This window comes from Pseudochaenichthys georgianus, chromosome 24, assembly GCF_902827115.2.
Source record: "Pseudochaenichthys georgianus chromosome 24, fPseGeo1.2, whole genome shotgun sequence".
Classification (NCBI taxonomy): Eukaryota; Metazoa; Chordata; class Actinopteri; order Perciformes; family Channichthyidae; genus Pseudochaenichthys; species Pseudochaenichthys georgianus.
In genome coordinates, this window is record NC_047526.1 from 23,985,824 (window position 1) to 24,003,479 (window position 17,656).

At 43.4% G+C, this 17,656-nt stretch overlaps 1 protein-coding gene across 2 annotated transcripts in view; it reads right to left on the bottom strand.

Annotated features, from left to right (window-relative positions):
• LOC117440197 (nesprin-1-like) overlaps window positions 1-17,656 on the bottom strand; it is a 103,358-nt gene that overhangs the window by 70,313 nt on the left and 15,389 nt on the right. The window contains exons 29-43 of one of the 2 annotated variants that reach the window (XM_034076490.2): window positions 17,034-17,343; window positions 16,751-16,915; window positions 14,818-15,177; window positions 13,125-13,261; window positions 10,775-10,952; window positions 8,156-8,338; window positions 7,621-7,764; window positions 6,169-6,324; window positions 5,088-5,255; window positions 4,110-4,282; window positions 3,775-3,928; window positions 3,212-3,355; window positions 2,809-2,973; window positions 2,397-2,714; window positions 1,348-1,503 (exon numbers count right to left, since the gene is read on the bottom strand). In XM_034076490.2, the coding sequence (XP_033932381.2) occupies window positions 1,348-1,503; window positions 2,397-2,714; window positions 2,809-2,973; window positions 3,212-3,355; window positions 3,775-3,928; window positions 4,110-4,282; window positions 5,088-5,255; window positions 6,169-6,324; window positions 7,621-7,764; window positions 8,156-8,338; window positions 10,775-10,952; window positions 13,125-13,261; window positions 14,818-15,177; window positions 16,751-16,915; window positions 17,034-17,343 (2,911 nt within the window). Of the gene's footprint in view, window positions 1-1,347; window positions 1,504-2,396; window positions 2,715-2,808; window positions 2,974-3,211; window positions 3,356-3,774; window positions 3,929-4,109; window positions 4,283-5,087; window positions 5,256-6,168; window positions 6,325-7,620; window positions 7,765-8,155; window positions 8,339-10,774; window positions 10,953-13,124; window positions 13,262-13,488; window positions 13,897-14,817; window positions 15,178-16,750; window positions 16,916-17,033; window positions 17,344-17,656 lie in introns of those variants that run through there. The other variant, XM_034076489.2, reaches the window with a different exon arrangement.

Here is a 17,656-nt window from a genome sequence, read left to right on the forward strand (position 1 = left end):
AAAATATCCACTTCTCTCTCCATTCATCTGCAGAATGTCAATAGCATCCATACAAGGTGAAGAGGGGTTTTTATGTTTTTGACATATTATCCACTTGACTGAGATGTTGAGTCAATAGCAGCATGAGAACGGAGAGGGTTTCTAGCAGGTTTGACACATTATTCACTCAACTTGCAAATCCTGTGGCGAGAAGCCCCAATTAGCATATAGTGCTGAGTGCACACCTTTTCTGAATAGACAGAGGTAACAGCTTCCTACCTCAAGCCTATCTGCCCCCCACTTCACAGAGGATAATTACAAGCATCCTTGGTATGAGAGGGATGTCATGTGTCTGCATACACTGGCACTGAATGTAAGTATATGCATGCTTGAGTCAATTTTGAGAGAGGAAGGAAGGGGTGTGGGTATCACAGAGTGAGGGGGGAGACACACACACACCCCAAAACTCAGATGTGTTAGTGAAGGTGTAAAAATCGATGGAGTGAAGGCAAAGCTTTTCCACTCCTGGTGCCAAGTGTGAGATTGCCTTCTGTAGCGTTTGATTACAGCCTTAGCCCCAGACCAGAGAAGCCCCATTGATTTTCCTTTAGCCCCCCCCCCCCCAGAGGAGCAGACAAATAGAGAGGCCGGATCTGAGTATACAGAGCAACACAGGCTGGGCTCAGAGGCATAACTCTCAAAGCTACTTCAATAGGGTGTTACAGAAACAAAGACTCCATACCCTCACTGGAGCAAGTTCCATGGTGAGAGATAACCATGTGTGAGATCCCACTGTGGGCAGAGACCCCAGTGGCAACACACACAGCTCACATTCCTCTTATCTTTACCATTGAGAGAGTATATTGCAAAAGGGATTAAACCTATACCCAGCCCATAATGACTATATGTTGGCTTTATGTTTAGCTATTTTTTACTTATAATGGCAGGTAGTATCTTCCAGGAAAAAGTTCTTGTGGACAGGAAATTAAAGATTGCACAAGTTTGGACTTCCTGTCCACCAGTTCATTTTTAAGACCCAATATACAGTCATTGTTAATAATAAAAGGGTATTAAAAGAAAATAGTAATCATCATGTATTCTATAAGGGTGTTGATATAAGCTGTTGATATAGGTCACAGTGACTTATAGATATTGCCTTACATACCATAAATCACATTGTACAACTACATATCACTGCTAAATCATAGTCGCGTTGAAATAACAAGGAAGAACTGGACAGAAAGTCAAACTTCTATATTAATATTCTCAGGAAAAAGATGATTTTTTTCAAACTCTACAGAGTATATATATGATGTATAAATATATACTTAAATACGCACAATTTATAGACAACAGACGATGCCTAACCTGTATGTTGAACAGCAGGGAATGGTAGCGGGCAGTGAGCTGGGTGGCAGTAACGCTGACACGACTACTGATGTAGGTTTCCTCCAGAACCTGCTGAGCCAGAGAGGAGAGGCCGTCGACTTCTCCCTGCCGCGAAAGCACCGCCTCAAGACTCCCCTGTTCAAATGGGACAAGGAGAACAATATATAATTAGTGTGATAATAGTGAAATACAGACAACAATATTCATGATTTAAATGTAAATTAGGTTTTTTTGAGTGAAATAAAAGGGCAAACAAGAAATAACACATCACACCCCAAAAAAGACATGGGGTCAAGGGGTATGTGTGTGCGTGCGTGTGATGTTGTTGTGTGAGTGTGTGTGTGTGTGTGTGTGTGTGTGTGTGTGTGTGTGTGTGTGTGTGTGTGTGTGTGTGTGTGTGTGTGTGTGCGTGCGTGTGTGTGTGTGTGTGTGTGTGTGTGTGTGTGTGTGTGTGTGTGTCCACTAAATGCAGGGCAGGAAAATCCTGACAGACAGGAAGCTCCAAAGGGAGGTGACCCTGTAGGGAAATATTCCCCCCCTGCTGTTTTCTTTTCTTTCAAATGTTGTTGTCAGTGGAGTGTGTGTCTAAGCAGGAAATGTGATGTATATTACTGGAAGGCCCTGGGATTTTGAAAGGCAAGATCCTATCTTTTAGAGATTTTTTGTAGAATAAATTGATGTAATGTTGAATGAACTGACATGGTGTCACTGCTAGTCAAAGAAAAATCTGAAACAATTTTTTAGCAATGAATGAAAAGACAAAAATGCAGGCAAGATCTCTGCAGAAACACCAGATACAAGCTAGAACATTGTACGTGTTGTATATACATTGTTTCTAGGGTGAATTCCTACATATTGTGCCTTTATGAGGAAAGGGCTTCAAAGTAAAAAAATAAAGACTAAAAAGTTGGCGTGAAACAATACATCAACTGAAAGTGCTTTGTTAAAATATAATTAAACCACTGACAATTGCACAAATTATTAAAAACAGCATATCACATAGCATGGACTTGAAATCTTTCTCTGACCTTGAGTTTCTTCAGCTGAGTCTCTTTGGTGCCTCTGTCTGACCTCCGATGACCTCTGAGGTTTGCCACCTTCTCCATCTCCTGCAGCCACTGGGCCAGGCTCAGGAACCTTTGGCCCATCTGCCTCAGTCTGGTCAGCGTGGAGCTCAGCTGGGTCTGGGTCTCCTCCAGGCGACCCTGGTAGGCCCCCCACTCCCTCTGAGCGGTGTCCAGCGCTCGGTCCTCGATCTGAGGTATACCCCAGGGGATTACCCTCTCTCTGCTGCTCAGCACAGAGGAGAGCAAAGACTGGCCGTTTGAGCAGTGTTCCTGCAGGAGCTACATGAGAAATAAAAAAGGTAAGAAACAGTGTGATTGAAGAGTTTGACATTAAAGGTCAAGGGTCTTGCACAACACTCCATGATGTCTGTACCCGTAGCTCTCGCAGTGTCTTCTCTAGTGTTTCCACGTTTCCCTCAGGGTGGGACAACGAGGCCAGAGTGGCCTGTTCCTGCTCCAGCCAGTCCTCAAACACATGTAAGCCCCTCTGATATTCCTGATGGACCAGCACCAGCCCTTTGGCCTTACCGACTGCATTCTGCAAAACAGGTTGAAGAAATTGGTGGAAAGAAGAGTTACATCTGTTCAAACACAGCAATAGTAGATATTTGTAAGAATAATTCCATGACTACTGGCTTTAATTTTTTGAAACTCAATGATTGAACTAAGTCATTTGTGGGAATGTTATTGATATTTATGAAACAACAGGATCAATATATTATTCAAATGCCTTCAGAGGAAAATAAAAATAATGATTTGTTTTGTTTCGTGAGTACCTTGGCCTTTTCTTTGAGGGCATTGTATCTACATTGCAGCTGCTGCACCTCCTGCTTGGTAGTGTAGTGTTCAGCCATATTGGATCCCTTCGTGGCAATGGTCTCCAGAGGACTGCTGTGACTCAGTACTTCTTCATAGAGAAGCTGGAATGAAATGAGAACACAAAAATACACTCAGTTTACTACATGAAATTCCATCGGGAGGCTCTGGAGAATGATAGGTGTAACTGCATGAGTTTAGAGGAGGAAGTTCAATAAATAAAAGTGATTTTTCACATTTCGAATTATCCGAAAAAATATTAACTAGAAACAAACATTACATCTGCTCTATACAATAAAATATCCTGCTGAAAATTGAAGAAACAGGCGAAACAGTTGCTGATGTAGTGAATGTTTCGTAGAGTTAAACGTTTTTTCATTTATTTGCACACACATAAGACTGAATAAAAACAAGATATGATAAAATAAGAAATTTGAAAGCCCAGGAACAAACAGAACAGGACAACAGACTTGTTGCTAGAATTGGCTTTTTAAGGCTAGGCATTAAAAGCACGATGGGATACCTTGGTCTTTCCCAGGTTAGCGGTCTTGTCTCTCATCTCAGAGTACTGTCTATCAGAGCAGCTAAGTGTTTCCTCGACTCGGTCCATCCACAGCACAAACTGACCCACGTCCTCCTGATAGCTGGTCCACTGCGACAAAGCGCCCTCCAGCTGGCTGTTAAATCAACATAATGCAGTTAACACACAGGGAACAAACATAACACAAAACATGCACATGCATTTAAATCTAATTGTCCCGTAACCTTTCAACTAACTGAAATCAATCAAGTGAAACTAGACAGTTCCCAGTCCCATTTATCAACTGACTGAGAGGTTGATTGCTTTATGATCACAACCTTTTACACTGAATGGAGGCAGAGAGCAGGGAGTCCCAGGAGTCTTTGAGGTCCTGGATCTGTTTGCGAATCACCGGGACCCCCTCAGCCGAAGTGTTCCTCTGGACTGCTTCTCCCCGCGTCAGGAGCATCTTTAGCTGGATCTCCCTCTCCTGACGAGCAGCCAGCAAGGCCTGCAGAAAGAGGGGAGTGATCAGACAGAAAATAACTATCTATAGTCTAAACCTTTTTACCATCAAAGCATTGCAAGAGGATTTTCAAGTAGTTATAATCTCAGCACGAATCCTTGACATCATTTAGTCTGATGCATCGGTCTCAAACTGAATTATCTGTGTCAAGATACTAGTGGAATGATAATCCTGGTATCAAGTGGTAAATCTGTTCATGTTGATGCACAATGTAACGGCAATAGAATGACGAAATGATTAGTGTTTAGATTTGTACCCTGTAAACCTTTCATATCACCATGCAATTTGATCTGCCACTGGGACGATTTCACAGAAAGATGAAGGCCCGATTAAACTCACAAATTAAATGCAACCATGGTGTGAATAAAACAGGGAAGGGATAGCACTTTTGTTTTCCCCAGAAACTATCGATAGCTCTCATCATTAAACCAAAAAAGAAGAAAATCAATGAAACTTTTTTTGTAGTTTCTGTCCCCAGTTGTTGAAATGGCAGTCAGTGGGAAAACCAAAGTATAGTAAAACCAATTTCAGTGTCCTGTATTGTTAGAAGTCCCTAGGCTTGAAGGAAAACAGAAAGCAATATGTTGTGTTTGCAACAGCGATACTAACAATCACACCACTTGGGAAAGCTAGTTGGGGCTTGGAATTGAAATGTTTCATCACTGAAAATGTTCTGAAGGAAGCGTATTGCTGGGGAAACATCAACAGTCTTTATGGGCTGTACATTTTAACAATAGTCTAATCTCTAAAAACTGAGTTATATTCCCCCACCCTTCTTGTCCCTCCTTACTTCCAGCTGTAACATCCGGTCCTCTAACACACTCTTGTCCGTGGTGGTGGTGGTGTTGCAGGTGTGGAGGACCCTCTGGGCTTCACACACCCAATCCTGGAGCTCTTTGAGGCCCTGAGAGAAGAGGCGGTGCTCTCCGACAATACGTTCAATCCTGGAGGCCTTATCCTTCAGAGACCAGAGCACAATACTGTAAACACACTCTTCTAATAACTGTTCTGAGAAACGGGTAAGTTGAAAACAAACAATTGATTTGCGACAGTGTGTTCATATATTTCTGTTTGCTTTTGGGATTACACTCTTATTTTTACTCACTGAAATCTCCAGAGACTTCCCCACCCCAAAATTACAGCATCAACACAATGTATTTTGCTCGAAGTAATCACTCATAAATCTTTAACATCCGTAAAGTGGGGCAATAACAATCTACAAGTGGCAATTTAAACAGATTTCATTCCTGTTTCCATGTCAGGCAGAGAAGAGGACCTAACAATAGCCCCACTCTAGCTAGCTGGAAAAGTAAATACATCTCATTCATCATGGAGCACTCTCATTTTCTGACCACAGAGCACCATTTTCCTCAGGAAGGACAATGGTGCTCTGCGGTCCGTTATGTTTTGTACTACACGGTATACAATTATAGAAAAGACAGTGAAAAGTGAAAAGGTCAGATTCTGAAGCACTGACACATTTCAGCCCTGGCATTTTAAAAGTGCTTCAGTGGATAAAAGGCGAGCTCCACAGTCTTAGTCTTTTTTATGTTGATGAGGCTGTGAGGACCTTTCGGAGTTGAAAAATGGATTGTCCTGCTCAGGTAAATTACCGAAGATGCCATGACTTTCCTGGGTGCAATATTTTACCCCAAGGCAAGCTGATTACAGAATATGTGACTGATGAGAAACCTGGGAATAATGCATGACACAGCAAATAGCAGAGAACAGTAAACAACGTGGCTGGACAGAAAGATCCATCGTTTTTTAGCACATGAATCAAGCCAAGCACATTTCGGCATGCTGCAGCATTCTTTTTAGACCGAAGCTCAGTATAACGACAAGGAAGGAGTGTAAAGGCCAGGAGTTACCTTGGTTAAGTTGCTGAGGGCTAGGTACTGTGCTGACAGCTGGGATACACGGTGGACGAAGCCCTTTCCAGCTGCTTGTCCCTCCCAGAGACGATGAGCTCTTTCCCTGAGACCGCCCAGCTCTGCCTCCCGACCCGCCTTCTCCTCCAGAACACACTGGACCAGCAGGAAGCGGGAGGAGAAAAAGAGATGGTGGAATTGGAGAAATAAAGATGAAGGAGCAATAGGATGTGGGTAAGCACAGTTTGGAGGGAGACGAAATGGAGCACACAGGAGAGGATGGTTGTGTGTTGGCCGCATAAAGTCAAGGACAAAATAAAACAACAAAAACCATGAAAGCGATGACAGGGAGGTGGGAGAGGCACAGAGGAGGGACACATGGTTCAGTTAACATGTCACAAGAAAAGACAGAGAAACAAGAACACATCGGAATACATGGATAAAGAAGTATTTCTCTTGATGTTCATCTTTGAAAAGAAAATGCTGTAATCTGGTGAGACACTTCAGCTCAGAACAGAGGGGAAGCGGACAAGGCTGATAAAATACTGAAAAGGAAATGGGGTATTTATATGAAAAAGGTAAGGAGGATTTGGCCAACACAGGTTCAGACAATGAAGCCTGCGTGTATTGTATTGTATTGCACTTCAGGTGCTGAGGGAAAAATGTAATTGCTTGCAGGGCCTGACAAAAGACAGCAAGGAGAAGTGCTACAGTGGGGGACGAGTAAATACAAAAATAGCAACAAAGATAAGGGCAGAGCTCTGAGATGGGCTTGATATGTTTTTTTCTCTATTGTCAGTTTTATCTTTTGAACGCTCCGTGTTTCTCTTTTTTTTGTCTCTGCCAGACATGGAAGAGACTGTTATCGCATCCTGAAAAGGGCCTTTTAGCCACGCAGCGCTTCAGCTGTGACAGGCGGAGAATTAATTAGATTTCTGGACTTTTCCTCCGACTATTGTGTCAAGACGAGGCTCTATTTTGATCCAGTGGTGCTCGACAAATGTAATTAGGTCTTTCTCTTTTCCCAGCTGATTTGAGATTGCACTTTAGGGATGCATATCTGATGGAGAACTACAACTATTTAGCATCCTGGGGAAATCTACTTAATATTCAATTTCTGGTGTAATAATGGTTTACTTCAGTGACGAGAGGAAATTAGAGAAATTACACTGGGAATGTGTAAAAGGCACACTCTCAGTGTGACATAATGCATTTTAACAGAATTCGATCATACATCATAAAAATATATTGCTTTAAGGAGTGGCTATAATAAAACTGTAAAGCTACTGTAGGAGATAGACCCATTCATTTACACTATAATTACAGGGGTAATATCATTTTAAGAGGGCTGCAATGATCAGCTGTGAAGAATATTGTGAGGATATCTGCTGTTTAAAGAGCCTAGACGGCGTCAAGTCTAGTGTGACTGCATGCCTTCTGGCTCCACAATACCTGCAGTTTGCTGAGCTCCTGTTTCTTGGCTGGAAGGTCGTGTAGCCGGGCGCTGCTCTCCTGAACTCTGACCTCTGTGCTGTTCAGCCAGTCCTGCAGAGGCTCAGCACTGGCCTCAAACTCCGTCATCTGGGACTGCAGGTTCTACAAATGGTACACATAAGTTGTCAAAAACTACTAGAGAATTTCTTAAATAAACTACCTGTACACAGACTGAAACAACTCCATTCAAGAAAGCATGTTGACATTTGTTTAGTGTGTATGTCCTCTGACAATAGATATACGATATCAAGCCAAATCTCTCTATGTGGATAGTCAAAATAAAAAAAAGTGAGTAAAAAGGTCAACAGGAAGAAGACACAAACTGTAAACAAATATGTAGACATTGTTCAATCTGTATGCATTACATCACCAATTCTGTACTGTTAACCAATACTTAAAGATATAGAAACCTTGAGATGCAGATTGTCTTTTCTTTTTTTAAAGTAGACGAGACAAAAAAGCAGCATGCAAACAAAGCTGCATTTGAACTAACCTTGAGTGCATCCTCCCTCAGCTGCAGGTTATTCATCAGGCTCGTCCAGTCTTCTCTGGTGTTTGCCACCTTGGCCTTGATTCCCTCCACCCTGTCTTTGGACACCACAGCCATCAGCAGCTCCCCGCTGGCCCCCACTGTACTCAGCCTGGCCTGGCCATGCTCCCTGTCACTCAGAAACTCCTGTGGGGATACACAGACAAAGACAAAGGAACTGTGACTATTTAACACAAACACACACACACAAAGGGAGGAGAGTGTGACAGTGAAAGGGGAAAAATGGACTGAATGACAACTTGTTTTTTCTTCCGCTTTTGATGCTACAGTTGATGGCTAACTGAAATCAATATGGCCATTTTCTACATGGCCAATAGATTTGTTTCCCCTGTGTCCTGGGATCTCACTTTACACTGTCAAAAGCAGTAATTAGACTGAGCCATATGCGTGGGCAGAAGGAGGGGGCTGACCCGGGGAGGCTATCACAGATTAGGACAGTACAGCCAGGCTGAAATGTGTTGGTTTTTGCATAGCTCCTTGTACCCACCCACATAAAATGTACACACACACCCACACACACACCCCCTCCTTCAGAGCTGAGTCGATGACAGTAGCGCAGCAGGGACCACTCCACCATCTGTGCACTCCGCACGCACACACACACACACACACACACACACACACACACACACACACACACACACACACACACACACACACACACACACACACACACACACACACACACACACACACACACACACACACACACACACACACACACACACACACACACACACACACACACACACACACACACACACACACACACACACACACACACACACACACACACACACACACACACACACACACACACACTTAGTACAGTGCAGCCAAAAACAGGCATAGAAAGTCAATTTCTTTATCTCTCTTTCCCTTTATTTTCATTCTCTCTTCTCTTTTCATTCAGTTTTCTTCACACTTACCATTCTCCCCTTGCCAATGTATCTGTATACTACCAATTAAGAGTGACACAATGGATGCCCCCGCCCCTCCCATGCTTGCCCTCCTGGAGGTCAGCCATGTGGAAACATTGTTCCACATTCCTCTCCAAGTCAATAATAAATAAAACATGCTCCGCTTCAATATTCCTCTCTCCTTCACTGCCATGTACCCTATGACATTCCCGCTCATCCTTAAGGCTACACAAGAAACTTCTGAAGGAGCACATATGCTTTTGTCAAATTATTTCTAAAAGTAACCGTATGTTATTTTGACATTCTGAACTCCCTCTTTGTGTGACTGTTGATTACATGATAAAGTACTGCTCACACTGAATAACATATGTTGCAATTAAATCAGTTTCTGCACATTATTAATGTTGAATTACTCTTACTATTTAAGCTCAGCTCAAAGCAATAACCATAATTCCTTAGTGGTGATGTAGTGATGTACATGGTCAGGTGTGTGAGAGGTAATTAACGGTCTGGTGCAGGGATGTGGGGACCACCTTAAACGACAGCACCTGACTCGTGGCCAGGACCCTGGGGTGCTCTTAAGAGTCTGCCAGACTGATACACCTGCCAGCTTCTCATAGAAAGACACAGTCTTCTCAGAACGAGAAACACACAGATATTTTAAAGAGAATGGCACAGAGACCCCGCTGTGGAGCTTTCTCTTATCCCTCTTGGCTTTGTGCCCACTTTTAGCTTATGCAGCCTTTGGCAGGTCCTGCCACTCCGACAAGCCCACCAGAGGACACTCAACAGTGGGCATGTCAATACAGACATCCCCTTGAGCAATCCCCCTTGAAAGTGGATTGATTTTTTAACTATTACATCATTTCACTTTCAGCAATCTCCTTTGTAGTAGCAATCTTTACTAAGCCTGCTCAATCCATGCTAGGATACTAAAATGAACCCTGGTTTGTCACAGTCGATTTAGAGTAAACCGAACTGAGGATTTAAAGCTTCACAAGCAACAGTGGCAGCAAACACAAATATTTTTGATTAAAAAAGGGTTGATTTATATCTTTCAACAGGTGAACAATCAATACAGAACAACTAGTTTATGTAAGTGGATCAATTAAACGTATTCACTATACAGCAACTTGATTTGAAATCCGTACTGCTTCATTTCAGCTAGCTAATGGGCAATAGTGTGTGACAATAAAGCCATTCTGGGTTCTGGGTGGCAGTCAGACATGCGAGTATGAATGAGTTTTATTATATTTTGTGCAACCCAAGTTATTAAAAATGCAGGTCTTTCTCTAAAGGATAGATTGCAAGCAATATTCAGTGACATGCAAATAAATATCAAGTCTTCCACTTTCTATCCCTGAATACAAAATGTGATTCAATTTGTATATTTTCTGCTCTGTGTCTAGTTTGTCCTTCCTGGGGAAACAGGAGGTGATGCACGTTATATTTCAAGCAGCAATAAAGAGAATCAAAACTGGGAAGAGCAGTAGGAGCTCACAGGCTGAACAACAGTGTGACTTCAAAATGATACCTGCAATGTGCAGACCAAAAGGACGGCACCTTACCATAATTCTATGTTAACATTATTTTAAGAACGTAGTAGGAATTGAACAGATGTCCACAAAAATATATCTCTTACTTGGATCCTGAGCAGAGCGGTGGAGGCTTCGGCAACACTTTGTGGAACATCAAAGCATTTGGCGGTGCTGATTTTGGCGTTGACCAGCCACTGTTGGAAGTCTCTCAATGCTGCGCGGAACCTCTGCTCCAACAAACGCTCCTTATTTTGACACTCCCTGGATGCCCGTAGACTGAGGCTGCAGGACAAGAGAGAAGATTTAACATGTTGTTCACAAGTTGAAGTCCAAGTAGAAATGAACAAAGAAAGAAAGGGGTTAGGTCCAGAGGATGTGTTTGCCGTCTACTGTCCACGTGCTCATCAAAACAAAGAGGACATGTGCAGATGCTAACATACTGTACATGTACATGGAGGAGGCGAATGGGAAGCCTGGGAGATGAACAGGGCTGAGAACGGGCAGGTGGAGAAATGGCAAAGCGGGTGGAGTGGAAGGAATGAGCATTGGGGCAAATGGGGTGGGGGATGGTGGTGCGTAGGAGGTGGTTGAGAGGCAACATATGAGTGGGGCAAGAGTTCACAGGGGTGACAAGACAGAGAAAACTGGGGTTGACAGATTGATGCTTTAAGAAAAAGGGTGAGCATGAAGGGATATGGCAGGGATACAGTGTGTGAGGGAAAGGTTAGAATGAAGTAAAATTATATATTAAAAGGGACACTTTGACATTTTAGTTGGTTGTTACCAGGGTCCAGAATTATTTATATTGTTTATACAGTATATCCCTCAGAGTATAAAGCTAGAACTACACAGTACAGAACATTGATATTGGACGTTTGCGACAAACCTGTTATTAAGTTCAATGCAACATTTCTCATGTCAGTGTTTTAATTCTCACTTGCTGTTTTATTTGTACATGGCAACTACAGCATGGCAAAGGTAAGGGAATTATTAGAAAACATTGAAAGCTTGAAATGTCTGTGATAAGACATCAATAAAATGCGTTACTATCCATCCACCTCCACAACTCAGACGCTATATGGAACATCCTTTTCTTTATACTACAGGCAAAAATATAACCTCAATTGCACCAACAAAACGTATTTACTGTTAAGAGTATGCAAAATCTGCACAAGTAGGACAACAAAGGGAAAAGAGTCGTTGGGTTTCATACATATTGGGCAGTGGGTGAAGGTTAAAGGGGGGGGGTCTGGAAGTGATGGAAAGGATTACAAGGTGCTCAGCTGTTTGAGCAGGAGTTACTGTCCCAAGGGAGGCATGAAAAAAACAAGAAAAAACCCACACAACCTTCTATTTAAACACACTAACACACACAAACACCCTTGAGTTTTAATGATGCGATAAGAGCACGAAAGGGTATTACAGTGAGGTTGGCATGTGATTGGAAGAAGCAGTTTTTTCTGCTGTGATGGGCAAAAATCTGGCATGAGCTCTGAAACTGCCTTTTCCACCTCCATCTCCTTTCCCCCTACTTTTGTGCTACCTCTTTCCCCTTGCTCTTCTTTCCACAGTGCTTAATGCAGGACAGGTGCTAAGAGCACACAGGCCAAGTCTGAATGAGGAAGGGTGCTGTTTTTGCCAATCAGCAGCCAAAGCCAATTACCCGCCAAAACATCTCCAACATGTTGACCTCACTCAGGTTGTCTGCCAATATGTTTTTGTAACAGTGCTTTGTCCCAGTAATCTACAAAATTTCGAGAAAATGTAATAAATAAATAATTCATGCTACAGCATGTTTATACTTGTGCACACATGTCTTTTTTGGCATGGCGTGTTTCACAAGCAAGCGTTAAACCAAATGAACAATAGCAGGCAATTAGAGGGCATGAAAAAAATCATCCAAATGATATTTCCCTCAAATTACACTCAGCCTTCCATAAAATTAAACTGGAGAAGGACAAAAACTAACAAACACCGTGAACAAGCAGAGGTGAAGGAAGGTGCTTGGATGTCGCATAGCAACTGGTGGCTCGGTTGTTCTCTGTCACCTTTAGCCTTCGTCTGGCTGACATACATGTCACAACAACTCTCTGTGCGAGATGGTCACACACACACAAGCACACTCTTCTCATACAAATAAGCCCTGCCCACTCTGACATGTGAGCAGTGTTTTTTGGGGGAGGACTCTGCGCTTCTTCTACCGTGGTTTTGGTAATGAATGAATACATGTGTTATGCATGGTCTCATTACGTGCAAGATATGGCAAATATAAGTGAAAACCTTATGCAAAGCAGCAATGTTCTTCTGTTATGCATTCCATAGATGGCAATATAAAGTTATCACCCAGCTTTAGCCAACACATCTCAGTTTCATTTCAAATCCACATAAGGAAAACAAACACCAAAGTATTTTCCACAACACGCTGTTCACTTAAGTAGAAAAATGTCCTCTCACCTGTTGTGCTGTTTGATAAGTGCAGTGACTCGGTCAGAGTGTGAGCCCAGGTCTCTGGAGTACCGCACCAGGTCGTTGAGTTGTCCTTTCAACTTCTCTGCCATCGGCTCGGCGCTCTGCAAGCCCTCCAGTATATCCTAAACAACACAAAACACACACCAGCTGGCTCAGTGTGTGTGTGTGTGTGTGTGTGTGTGTGTGTGTGTGTGTGTGTGTGTGTGTGTGTGTGTGTGTAACAAGGAGAGACAAGCACCCAACGGATCTGCATGACACCCTTCAATAAGTGCACTCGCATTCCTATTCATACCCTGTCTTCGTCTTTTTAGCTCTTGTCACACACACACACGCTCCAACACATACTCACAGTGTTGCTTGTACAATAGCATTTCTGTTCTTCGCGCAGTGTGGCAGGAAGGAGCCTTGGATAACGTTCTCCCGCTCTCCTCAGCGTGCCTCACATTCTGCACTCACACAGTCATGAAATCCTGTCCCATGAAATATGTAAAAGCTCTCTCTCTCTCTCTCTCTCTCTCTCTCTCTCTCTCTCTCTCTCTCTCTCTCTGTGTATGACTCTCGCTCGCTTGTTCTCTTTCTGACGTATGACCAATACACACAACTCTCCCTCCTCCCCTGTTCTCCTGTAACCGTTGCTCTCTTCTCCTTCCCTCCTCTTCTACTTTCTCTTCCTTCCTCTCTCCTCTTTCTCGCTCCCTCCTCCCACTCCTTGCACTCATTGCCTCTCACACATTTTTCCTCCTTCTCACTCTCTCACGCTCTCTCCCAGTGGAATTCAGCTGTCAGCCGTCACAGATGCGCGATTGGTTCAAACGCACACAAACGAGCGCGTAACGAAAACAAGGCTGGACACAGGAAACCGGCTGGAGGAGGAGGAGAGAGAGAGAAACGGAGGAGGGGGGAGACTCCTCCTCTGCTCTTTGACAGCCCCAAATTGAGGGAAACCAGAGAAAGGCATGGCTGAAGGAACCCGCCGAGGAGAGTGAGGGTGTGCATGCTGGTATGGCCTTGACAATACAGAGAAATTGTCCCACTGTAAACATCCTGTGGAGGTTAGAAATAGAGCAGCAGGGGAGGTGAGGAGTGAGGGCATCTAAGAAATAACCCCTGCGGTCGAGAGAGACATCACTGTACACTTCAAACAAGTAAGGGGAAAGGGAAGGAATTGAAAGGCGGGAATGCTTGGGAGGGAGAGATAGTGGAAAATAATGGCACAAAATAAACAAAAGGGGGAGGGGTAGAGAGGACAGAAGACAGATTGAGGAGAAAACAAGGGAAATTGATGGGAAGCTGTCACTCTTTCGTCATCCCAGTAAAGCTGATTTACAAACTAATCTGTTTTAAGGATTTACAAATAGAATGGATAATTACTGAAAGCAGAGCTAAATGCAGAGGATGTATGTCTGCAGTGTGTAAGTGTGTGTAAATGTGTTTGCCTGTGAGTATTTTCCATTAAACAATGCTAATCACCTTCTCTAAAATTAACATAGTACGGTGCATGCACATTGGACACTGTCAGCTTTTTATACATCACAGCTCGCCAACCCCAATCTCAGTCGAACAGAGTTTTTATAATTAATACTTTTTAATAAACTATTGTTAGCAGTGAATACGAGTAAACAACAGTGAATAATTAAAACGTTAAGCTGACATTTATTTAAATCTCATGTTACCATACCTTAGCCAGCCGCCATCCCTCCACTGCCTCCTCTCCGTTGCTCCGCCCCTCAGCTGTGATCAGCTCCTGGCTCCACCCCCCCAGACGTCCATCCAGTTCCTTCAGCTCTTCCTCCAGCTGGGCGGTCAGACGCTCATATTCCTCCTCTGAGGCTGCAGCAGAGGCCAGGGCCCCCTCCAGGCCATCCCTGGCCCTCAGAGCGGCCCCCTCCCACTGTTCCAGAGCCTGGGACAGCGCCCCCAGTTGGCGGTCCATGGCCTCGCAGCCGCCCGCCGCCGTGTGCTCCGCCGTGGACGCAGCACTCCTACGAACCCGGCTGAGGCGCTCTCGGCCCTCCAGCAGCCGACACTCAACGCGCTCCTGAGGAGATGGGAGATATGAGACAAAGTTGCTACGGAAACTGTGGCTACGGAAACAGCAACCTCCGATTCTATTTAAAACTGCCTACATAGACTTCACATATCTCCTGCTCCATCCCTTTCTGCTCTTTGAAAGTGCCTTTGAAGCTTCACTTCTGATGTCCTGTATTTTTATTTGCCATCAGAGTATTCTCTCACAATAACTAATTTCATCCAACGCCTGTATCACACTCCCTCCCCGTCTCTCATTCTGTGTGAAAGGTAGCACTTCAGAGGAAGAGGGTGGGAAGAGAAAACACTTGAGTGTGATGTGATAGCATTGAACTGATGGATTAAAAGGGAGGGAAAAAAACAGCAGCTGATCATTTTTGTGTGTGAGAAGAAATAAAAAACATTAACCTTGAGACCATGAATGGAAAATGCAAACGGCACAACTAGCTTATATAGACAACAAATTATATTTGCTCTTCTACTGAAATGCTTCACACCGCGGCTTTACAAACACAGATATATATATATAATGTGATAATTAGGGCCCCTGTGTGAAATTGATATGAAAATCAATATCTCCTCACATATTTTCTCACCTCCGTAATTGCAGAATTATAGAACAGGGAGAAGCTTAGGCATTAATTGCACTGCTCTTCCGTTGTACCGTTTTACATGGTAATAGACCGACTCAGTGTCTGTAAAATGTGCCGAGAGAGATTGAGATACTTGGCTGTGATATGGGAACAAATTGAAAACCAATTCCAATTCCCTACATAGTTTGCCTTCCGTCATAGCGGGAGTCCATTAAGATTAGATGGGTTCAGATAATTCAGCAATTAGTTACCTTAGCAACAGACTATACCTTCTAACAGGGTGAAGTTTTCTACTAGAACATATACTTGAAGCATGTGGAAGACTTATCCTGATAGCAGTTTCAATTCAGAAAAAACATTTCTTTCTCCATTTAAAGACAATAAAATAAAACAATGCTGTACAAATCACTGGGTTGGATTATTACATTATGTACCCTTGTGTAGAATACTGAGGGTAAGACTATTATAATTACACAAGTAATTAGCGACTGCTTAAATTGCTAGAGTAATCACAAAAACTTTAGACCTTGAAGTGTTTGCTCTTTTTTTTTATCTGAACATCTGCAATTCCATGACAACTGTGCAAGATCCTTCTGATTATATATATTTTTTTGTGAAACGATTAAAACCTCCACTCAATAGACCTTGAGATGAGACTGTTTACTCAAATGGTCCAAACAATTTTTACACGGAGAGACACATTTGATTTAAAATACATTAAGTTCAAATAAAACAGTCTCCTTTGTTTGACAACAACGTCAAAGTAATGAAATTACAGCTCATCTATGTCCACTCTGAAGCACAATAGGCTTGTCTCCTGTCAGATTTGGCATACTATTATCTGTCAACATGTGGATCAGAAAAACATTTTCAGGATTGTTTTATTTACTTTTTTTCCCTTGACAATAGCGCATACAAAGCAAACAAAAGGAGCGTCAGCCGGCATCCACAAGGGGATTTATTTGTATGTGGACAGACACCATGCCTTACCCTCACTTCTGACAGCTTCTTTTTGATGGAGGCAGAGTCTCCTGATGTATCAGACCAGTGATGCAGCTCCTCGCCGGCAGTCATCAGCCAATCAGTGAGCTCCCTCACAGCCTCCAGGTACGCTTGGTGTTCCAACACCACGGCCTGTGCTAGACGTACTCTCTCCTACAAACAAAGACAGAAACAGTTATCAATGCACTTATTAGTATTATTAAAAGTATAGGTTAACTTAGGAGATTCAGCTTTTTTGAAAAATGCAATATAATATGAAGTAACATCGCACCTCCACCAACGCTGTGAGGTCATCAAACTGCATCTGCAGTTGGGTGCGGGCGCCATGATTAAAACTAGCATCGCCAGTCTTTTTGAACAGTTCTCTGGCTTTTTCTTCCAGGCTGGACAGCGCCACCTGATGGTCCTCCAGGTCAGCCAGCAGGGCTCTGAGTCTCTCCAGCTGCGAGGCCTTCTCTCTGGGCCCTGGCTGGGGGGTGAGAGGGGCGCGCACCTCCCTCTCTACAGCCTCCATCCAGCAGCGCAGCTGGGAAGCACCCTCCAGGTAACCCCCCCACTGCGTCACGGTCCACTCTAGGCGACTGGAGGAAAGACAACAGATCTCTGTGTTAGTGTGTAACTGCCACATATGGGAATTAGAGTTTTTGAATAAACAGAGAACATATGAATAAATATGAGGAGTACCCAACATCTGGAGAGTTGTTTTTTTATAACCCTAAAACAATTTTGAGACTGCTGAACTTTTGTTGATCTGAATACTCTTATCTGTGAGCTATACAGTATGCAGATACACACCCCCCCCCCCCCCCACACACACACCCCCCCCCCCACACACACACACAGACTCACACACACTAACTCTCCCATATACACACGGAAAATAACCTTCTAAAT